Raw genomic sequence first — 8,978 nt, forward strand, 5'->3', positions numbered from 1 at the left:
GAAGCGAACCCTCAGTGCCTTCAGCTCACAGACTAAAACGAATGAAAGAAAGAATCCCAACTAAAAGGCTCCATAAATTATTGCACTGCAAACCATGAAAGATCTGATAGGGTTAAACATTTAGTTAAAACCATTACAAACCTCTTTAAAATTAAGTAAAGACATGCAAAACCTTCATAACGTGCAGCACCCAAGCTCACCCCCCCCCTTGGCCTCCTGAGCCACACCAGAGGCGGTTCCAAGTCCTCCAGACAGAGCGCGTGAGGGAGACTGAAGGATGCCTAACCTGGCCCATCAAAACCGGTCTAAAAAAAGGTGGTCTTCCCCTGTTGCCGGACAGGCAAGAGGCAGAGGGCCAACCCGGCCTGGGGGGGGGGAGGAGGGAATCCTGACCCCCTGGGAGGGGGCAGCCAGGCACCGAGAAAGCATCCTCCCGAGACATGCCCTGAGTGGGAGAGGGGACCGGGTGAGAGAGAGAAGGGCTTCCCCTGCAGATCAAAAGGACAGAGAAGGCTTGCCATGGGAGAGGAAGGGCTTTTTTAGATAAACTACACCAGAGGAGGAGGAGGAGGAGGACGAGGAGGAGGAGGAGGAGGCGGAGGAGGAGGACGAGGAGGAGGAGGAGGCCCCCGGCGGCGGCGGCGGAAGACTGGACAGAAACCAGCCTGGCCCTAGAAATCCCCGCCGGGTCAGCAGCACCTCTGGGGCCTCCAGATAGAAGGAATCAGTTGGGAGCTGACAGGAATTCTTCCCAAGACTGGGAAATGATCTGCTGGAAAGGAAAGGGAAAGCGCACGGGTATTTTATTATCAGTGTTGTTCATGCGCAGAGTTGGACGCGTCTCCTCCTTGGGGGAGGTCATGCACATAACATGCGGGTGTTGGGCGGGGGGGGGGGGGAGAAGGAAGAAAAAAGTCAACGCGGTTGCTGTGTGTTCTCAAGGCATCTCCGGTTTAGGGCCACCCTGTGAACGAGCGAACTCGTGGTTCCTTTAAGGGAGCCCGTCTGTCCGTCCGTCTGTCCCTCCTGTATTTGGTCCCCCTCTTCCCCTGCCGCCTTCCACCTTTCTAAGCACGAGCCGACCACTTTGACTGTGACACGAAGGCACGCGAGGGCACACCCCTCTCCAAGGCACAGGTGTGTCCCGGTGCGTGCGTGTGTGCGTGTGCATCCTCTTCACCAGCCCCTGCGCCGCTTCTTAGCCGTCAAGTTCCTGCCTCCAGCCACCCTCGGAGCGGCTCTCGAGCAGCGATCGCCCGCCCAGTCCGGAGCCTCTGCGGCGAGATTGCCCTGCTCCGCTCCCGCTCCGGCCCCGATCCAGGGGAGCCCTTCACCTCTGCCCGCTCGCCCAAGCAGGAGGGATCCCCTCCCCCAGGGGACCGATGTGTTCTTCCTCTTTGCTCCGATCGAAAACCGAGGAAGAGGCCGGTGCGACCCGAAAGCTGCCTCTCGCCTTCTCTGAGCCGGCGGCTTTCCCTCCTTTCTTTGGCCGGCCCTGCCAGCCTCCGGGGCGGGGGTGGGGGAGTCCTTTGGGGAAGCGCAGGGCTGCCACCTCCCGAGGGGGGGGGCTCTGCCTGGGGAGGCGCTTCTTGCCCTCCCAGGAAATCCCCCCCCTCAACCCTCCAGCCACAGACAACAGCAGCCCCTTCCACCCCTTCGAGCTTGGCGCGCCTCTCTTTCCGCGGCTGGACGGGTCCGCCTTCCTCCTGCGCCCGGGACTCCCCGGCTGCGCCTCGGGCCGTGCCGGCGGAAGGGCAGGCGGGCGGTCCTGCCAGGGGGCGGGCGAGCGGGCGGGGAGCGCCTCTTCCTCCTCCTCCTCCTCCTCCTCGTCGTCCGAGGGCCCTCCCGGGGGCGGGCCGAGCCGGCAGTCGCCCGTCGGAGCCGCCAGGCGAGGGCGAGGGATGCTGGCGGCGGCGGCGGCAGGGGCGGCGGGGGCTGGAAGAAGCGGACGCGGAGGAAGCAGCAGCAACGCCGCGTGGCTCCCGGGCCGGCCCTCGACGGGGCGGACGCCGCGGGCCCTGCCGCTGCCGCCCGTGCCCTTCTTGGCCGGCGCGCCCCGGCTGCCCTCGAGGGCGGCTGCGGAGGCGGCGGCGGCGGGCGTCCGGGCGGGCTGTCGCTGAGCTCCCGCAGCCGCGGCCGTGGCCGGGGGGCGCCCGGGCGAGGCGGCGGAGGAGGGCGATGCCACGGCGGCGGCGGCGGCCAGGATGGAGCGGCTGGCGGCGGCGCTCTCCCGCCTGGCCTGGAGCCCCGGCCCGCCGCTGCCCCTCGACCTCATCGTGGCCAAGTGCCGGCTGCCGGCCCTCGTGCGCCCGGGCCCCGGTGCGTGGCGCCCTCGGTCGCTCGGTCCTCGCCGCGGGGAAGGGACCCACGGAGGGACGGGGGCAGGCGGCGGCGGGCGGTGGTGGGTGTGCTACCGGGCGTAGGGCCGCGGGTGGCCGGAGGGGGGAAGGGTTCGCTCCGGGTCCCCGGCCGGCCCCTGGGGGTGACCGGGTGGGTGGGCAGCACCGCTCTCTCGGGCGCCTCGGGCGGTCCGGCGCCGTCGGCTTCTCGGCACCGGGACGCTGGGTCCCCCTTCCCCCCCCCCATCCCCATCCCCGGACTCGGAGGGACGCCGCCTGGAGGGAGAACGGACCCCCTCCCCGCCTTGCTCTCCGGGCCGTTCCCCCGCGCCTCTCCTTCCGACGGGCTCGCCCCTCTCCCGCGCCCGGAGCGGGGCTGGGGGGCGGCCTCGGGGGGGGGGACCCCCGGACTCCCCCCCCTCCGCCCTTCCCGGCCGCCCCAGTTTCTGCCTCTCCGGGCCCCGCGGAGGGCTGGGGGGCGGGCGGGCAGGCGGCCGCGGCGGCGGTGGCAGGATGCCCGGCTTGGGGCTTTTGTGCCCGGGAAGAAGAATGGGCCGCTTCGCCGGCTCGGCCAGGCTTTGCATACTAATGGGGAGCGACACCGGGCGCGCGCTCGGCTTGGCCAGGAATTCGGGGGGGGGGGGAGCAGGAGAAGGCCCCCCCGCTCCCCTCCCCTCCTCTCCTCTCCCCAGCCCGGGGGGGGGGGAGAGAGAGGATGGGCAGCTGCCCCAGCCCCCTTCCCAGCCCTTCCCTCTCCCCCCCCCCAGCTTCTGTCTGCCGCAGAGATGCTGCCCCTGGCAGGGCCATAGTGTGTGTGTGTGGGGGGGGGGGCGGCTAGGGGGCTCTTGGCCAGGTGGAAAGTTCTGCTCTCAGGTCCTGGGCTCTCACCCCCACCCGAAACCCTGGAGACCCCCAGCCCCCCCCCGTTGTTGTAGCCATCCCGGGACCCGGCTGGCCTAAGGGCAAGGCAGCCCCAGTGGCCAGGGACCAGCCGCTGGGCCCCAGAGGTGTGTGTGTGTGTGTGTGTGTGTGTGTGTGTGTGTGTGTGTGTGTGTGTGTGTGTGTGTGTGTGTGTGTGGCCTGTGCAGGTGGAGGGGGGGCGCTCCTTGCCCTGTCAGTCACGCTTTTCTCTGTGTGAGTCTGGCCTGGGTGGCGAGAGGGTGGACGCAGCAGGAGGAAACCGGGTGGTGTGAAGGGGCCCGTCTGAGGAGTGACCCCTTTTTGTCCCTTTCTGGCCTCAAGGCCTTGGGCCCTCTGCCTTTTGCCCACCTGGGCCAAAGCCCTGCTTGCGCCTGCTGAGGCGGGGGAGGGCGGCTGCCTCAGTTTCCCCACCCGTTTTCTATGGCAGGGTCCCCAGCCCCCTCTCGGTAGGAGGCGTGCAAGAGGGAGAGGAAGGCCGGCGCGTCCTCGCTGACCGTTGGGAAGGCTTGGCCTGCATGGCAGAGCGGCCCGTTAGAAGCCTCCCCCCTGAGAGGCCTTCCTGGGCCCCCGAGCGTCCCCACGGAGGGTCTGCCCCACGAGCATCTCCCCAGCACCCCTCGGATGGGCTTGGGGGCTTTCCCGTGGCCTGGGCTTTCATGGGACAGACCAGGAGGTAGATCTCATCCGCCGGCGGCCACCTCTTGTGTTTCTTCCAGGTGGGAAGGTGGAGAAAGGTGAGCTTGCCCTCCTGCCTCTTTCCCCAGGCCCCAAGCAGAGGGCGGCTGGCAGCGGGCTTTCAGGAGGGCTGACCCATAGCACAGGGGGGCCTGTCTAGCCTTCTGGAGGAAGAGGGCCCTTCGTCCCTAGGGATGATGGCCAGGCCTGTGCGCTCCCGATTCTATAGCCAGCCGACCAGGTGTCTGGTCAGCCGCGTGGAGTCAGAGGTGAGGGACAAGGACTGAGGTGCCCGGACGATGTTGTTCTTCTGGATCCCCCACCATCGGCGGGGGGGGGCTTCTGTTGGGAGCCCAACCCGATACCATCGTCCGGGCACCACCAGGCTGGAGGGTTGTTTGGTTGCCCCTCTCTGGGAAGCTCTTTGGGGGCACCCAGGTGCCGCTCCCCCACCCCACCCCCAGGAGTCTTCTCCCTTGTTGGTCCTTGTGTGCAGAGGCCATGTGAACTTGTCCAGTGGAATAAGCGGAGTTGGGGGGGATGTGGGGGGGGGGCTGGACGACTGAAGGCCGACTCGATAAGGGCTGGGGTGACCAGGAGGCAAACCGACCGCCGTTCTTTCCAGGCAAACTGCCGAAGCTGGTTCTTGGATGGGACGCAAGGCAACGGGGAAAACCTGCAGGCCTTTCTGATGAGGGTGTCAGCGAAGGCAGCGTGACTAAGTTTGTAAAGTGAGCTTTACAAGCTTGTCAAATGAGGTTTTACAAAATGGTAAAATGAGGTTGCTTGTATGAAAGCAGAGAACCCACAACCCCCTCCCCCCGGGTTGATTGGTCAGTCTCCAGCATTTCCCCCTCCTTCCTGGGAAAAAAGCACTTTCAAAACAAGGTTGCTGCAGTAAGGAAACCCAGCCATGGGTGTGTGTGTGTGTGTGTGTGTGTGTTCCTCTGGACCAGCCTCCTGAAGGCATGGTGGCCACGAAGACGTGCTGCTCCATGGCCAGAATGCCTCGGGGGGCCTCTCTCCGCTTGCAAGGATTTCCGGCTGCCGGGCGGGGAAACTGCTGTGGCTTGGGCCCCAATTGGTCCTGATCCGGGTGGGCCGGTGCTGTGGCTTGGCCTGGGTCAGCCTCTCGTGAGGGGACTGAAGGCGCACGATAAGAGAATCTATTTCAGGGAAGTCCTTGCCTTACTTCGGGGTTCCCACATAGCCTTTCCACGGAGAGCGCGCGCCTCTGCAGAAAGAATAACCCTGTGGGTTTGGCTGGGTGTGAAATGCACACAACCCTTAAGCGGACGGGCTCAAAATGTGTACCAAATGGTGTCAAAGGAATGCTGATTTGATTTGTGTTGAACTTGGCTTGTGAGGTCGGAGGGCGTGAATGAAGTGCAAGGAACAGGATGAGGCCTTTGGTCTTCTCCTGCTCTCACTAGGAGAGCAGTTCATGTTTGGAGGATGCTCGAAAACTTCAAGAAAAAGGTGACCATTCCTGGCACAGGTCTAAGGGACGCCCCAGGGCTGGGTCTGCCCGGCTGCAGAAATGCCCCCCCCCTCTCTGTGTGTGTCCTCAATGCCGGCGTGCCAAGGAGGGGAGGCGTTTAGACAATCCTGGCTTCCCCTTTCCCTTTTTAAAAATTAAAAACGGGATTCCTGGCGGATAGATGGACAAAGGCAGTGGGGAAAACACTCCCGGGGATGGTGCGGCCACCCAGCGGTGGTGGCCTGGAGGCCTGCGAGTGGGAAGGGGGGGGACATGTCCTCGAGGGGCTTCTCTGGGGAGGCTTCCCGGCTGGCTGGAGAGAGAACCGCTCTTTGTCGCTCCGGCCCCCGCCGGCCTGTCCAGCTGCCAGGATCTCATTTTCCTTGTGACCGACTTCTATCTAGTCCCCCGTAACAGCTTGGGTGGCTTTTGTTTGGAAGACCTGTCCTCCTGGGATTCTCTCTCTCTCTCCCCCTCCCTGCTCCTCTCCCCCCCCCGTCGCCCCCACCCTCTGCTTCCCTAGGCTGTTGCTGGCTCTGAGCTCCCCGTTTTCCCCAGGGGAAGGGAAAAGGGAAAGGGGGAGGCTGATCAGCTGGGGAAAATGGGCCCCTGGTGGTGGTGGCAGTGGCGGTGGGGGGGGGGCTGGTGGAGAAGGTTCCTTGGGGCTTATTGAGTATGGCTGGAGGTGGGGGGGACATGAGACCTCTTTGCCATCTGCCGTATTGATCTTTTTCCTGGGGGGGGGGGAGCCCCTGAATCTCCCGGAACTGGATGCAACGGCTTCCCAGCCTTGTTCCCGCCTGGACTGTGTCTCCCCCGGAGCTTCCGGCGATGTCTGACCACAGGCCCCACCTTGGCCGTGGGTCAGTTGCGCTGCCTTATATCTCTGAGGATGGTTGGACCTCTTTTGGGGGGTTCAGGGGCAGGTGTGGCGGGAATCTACGTCCCCGTCTTTAAGTGTTTAAGGCGTCCTGCCTTGTCTGCCTGCGTGAAACAGACGTTTGCCGGCCTGTGGGGCGAGGCTGCGGCTGCAAAGCCACAAGGCTTGGTGGCCCTTCTCGGCCACCTGCAAAAGGCTGACCCGTCCCACGGCTCCGCTGAAATGGGCCACTGTTCCCGAAAGCTGACAACGGGCCATTCAGTGGCGCTGCTGGACTCTCTGTGCGCTCGTGCGCGCTCTTGGAGTGGACTGGCCCGAATGTCTTCCTGCACGTGGGGACGGTCTCTCTGCTCCAACCAGGGTCCAACCAGGGTCCGTGGGAGGACGGCGGAGGCCTCCCCTTCTCTCCCGTGACCCCGGGGGTGAAGGACGAGCATCAGAGCCATGCACGTTGGAAAGGGAGGGAGGCAGCCAGGTTTTTTGGGGGGGGGCTAGCACTGGGGGAGAGGAGAAAGGAGGGGGTGCCTGGAGAAGAAGCGAGGGAGGAGAGAAGGCCCTCCTGGCGGGAGAGAAGGGCTTCGTTCTGTTGCTTTTAAGTGAGGGGTTTGTTTGTGCAAGGACAGACGGAAGGGGAAGTGGTGCCATGGGTATCATCATTTAAACCATTATCATCCTCTGGGATCCTGTGGATCATCCAGTCCAACCCTGCTCAAGGAGGCCCAGTGGGGAACCAGACTCCCAGCCTCTCTGGCTCTTCAGCCAGAGACCTAATAATAATAATAATGATGATGATGATGATGATGATGATGATGATGATGATGATGATGATGATAACAACAACAGTTATTGTTGTTGTTACTGTTGTTACTGTTCTAGATTGGCAATCTAGAACCGCAGGGCTGGAAGGGACCCTAACCAGGGTGGGTGGGGGGTCAAGCAAGGGGGGGGCAGCAGGATCTCTCCCCCCCCCGAGTGTGATGTGTCAATTGGGGCCAGAAAAGGGGGCGCTGGGAGCTCTGTGCAAGCGATGTGTGTGTGTGTGTGTGCGTGCGTGTATCTTCTCTGGGTTTCCTCCGTGGTGGAGGCCTTCTGACTCGGGAACGGCCCCGCATGCTGGCTTTCCCTCGCGGCCTTCCCTCGCCCACTGCAAACCCGAGGCCCACCACGTTTCGTGTCACCAGGCAGCAAGCCCTCCACGGCTGCTCCAGGCAGGCCAAGCCGGTGGGACCGGCCACGGCAGCACCAGCAGCAGGCAGCTCTGGCCATTGAGCGCGGACAAAGGGCCGTTTCCACGGCAACCCTGCCTCTCTTGGCAGCCAAAGCTTGCTGCGCCTCCGCTCCCTGTTCTTTGGCTGGGGGGGTGCCTGGGCGCGTGATGGAGGCCCCCCCTTTGGAGAATCTTCTGGAGGGACCTCTGGGCTCGACAGGGGTGTGCGTGTGTGTCTGTGTGGGTAGCAAAAGTCTCCGCGGCCGGTCGCATTCCCACCTGGGTGGCCCCCTGGGATCTCCCCGTCTTTCTCGCGTGGGGCTCCCGAGCCGGCCTTGGGGCTTTCAGGCCCACGGAGGTGGAACTGACCGGCTGCTCGGTGGTTTGGGCCGATCATTTTGGGTCCGCCCAACAACTGCCGGTGTTCGCTTACGGTCACTTGTGAGATTCTCCAAGGAGGGGGGTGGAGAGGTTAGGACCTCTAGGATGAAAGATAAGAGGGGGGGGATGAGATGACGTGTGGGGTGGAGGAAACAGCCAGGAAGGGGTGGTTTCTCCTTCGTCCTTCTGTCCAGATGATAGACCTGGGGAGATTCAGGAGGGATGTAAACTAAAGAGTTAAACAGCGGAACTTCCTGCCACAAGATGTCATGATGGCCACCAGTTTGGACAGCTTGAATGGCCGAGTGGATAAATGTGTGGGAATTAGGGCCCACCAAGGTGTATTTGTCTGAAGGGCTATGGATCACCCGAGGGAGGAGGTCGGGGCCGCTGCCTTTACGTCTCGAATATGGGGACTACCCATTGGACCATCTGGCTGGCTGTTGTGGAAGATGGAAAGCTGACAAGAGTGGCCTTAGGTCTGAGATCCAGATTTGAGCATCTTTTACATCCTGAACTTGGTTTTTAGGACGTAAAAGCCACGTACCAGCAAGCCACGCACCAGTCCTGGCAACACTGCTGTGTTCTTGTTGCTCCTTGGGGGGGGGGGGCTGGGTCCATTTGGATCAGGAGGCTGGCGCTTATTTGGATGATTTATATATGTCAGTGCCAGTTCAAAAAACCTAGTTATGCGCCACCAGGTCTCTTGTGGCTTAGGGCTATTCTATAAATGAGTGACAGCCCCCCCATCCACCCCCAACCTTCCCCGAAGGTCCTTCCCAGCCCAGGGCCACGGCTTGCTTTCTCAAGGTCCACCCACCAGCACCTTCGCCCTCGCTTCTTTCTCTTTCCTGCTTTTCCCAAAGATCCTTGTTTTCTTGTCCACCGAGTCCTGCCTGCTCCCGGGATGCCCTAAATTCCATCCTCTTGGTTTGATCGTTTCCATGGAGAAACGAACTCTCAAGTCTGTGTTTTGCATGGAAGGAGGGGAGATGGTCTGGAGGGCCAGTGGGCTTGCCGAGAGGGACGGTGGGTGCAGGGAGTAACTGCTGGGGAGGGGGCACATGCTCTTGCACTTCCAGAAAAAGGCTGTCC

General features: G+C 62.9%; 1 protein-coding gene across 1 annotated transcript in view; it reads left to right on the forward strand.

The window, feature by feature from the left end:
- Positions 1-2,140: 2,140 nt before the first annotated feature.
- The window catches only part of GAREM2 (GRB2 associated regulator of MAPK1 subtype 2), a 30,784-nt gene continuing 23,946 nt past the window's right edge, over positions 2,141-8,978 (forward strand). The window contains exon 1 of the mRNA XM_072985768.2: positions 2,141-2,319. Coding sequence (XP_072841869.2) covers positions 2,205-2,319 — 115 coding nt within the window. The 5' untranslated portion in view covers positions 2,141-2,204. The remainder of the gene's footprint in view (positions 2,320-8,978) is intronic.

The sequence above is a fragment of the Pogona vitticeps genome, chromosome 1, assembly GCF_051106095.1.
Source record: "Pogona vitticeps strain Pit_001003342236 chromosome 1, PviZW2.1, whole genome shotgun sequence".
NCBI lineage: Eukaryota > Metazoa > Chordata > Lepidosauria > Squamata > Agamidae > Pogona > Pogona vitticeps.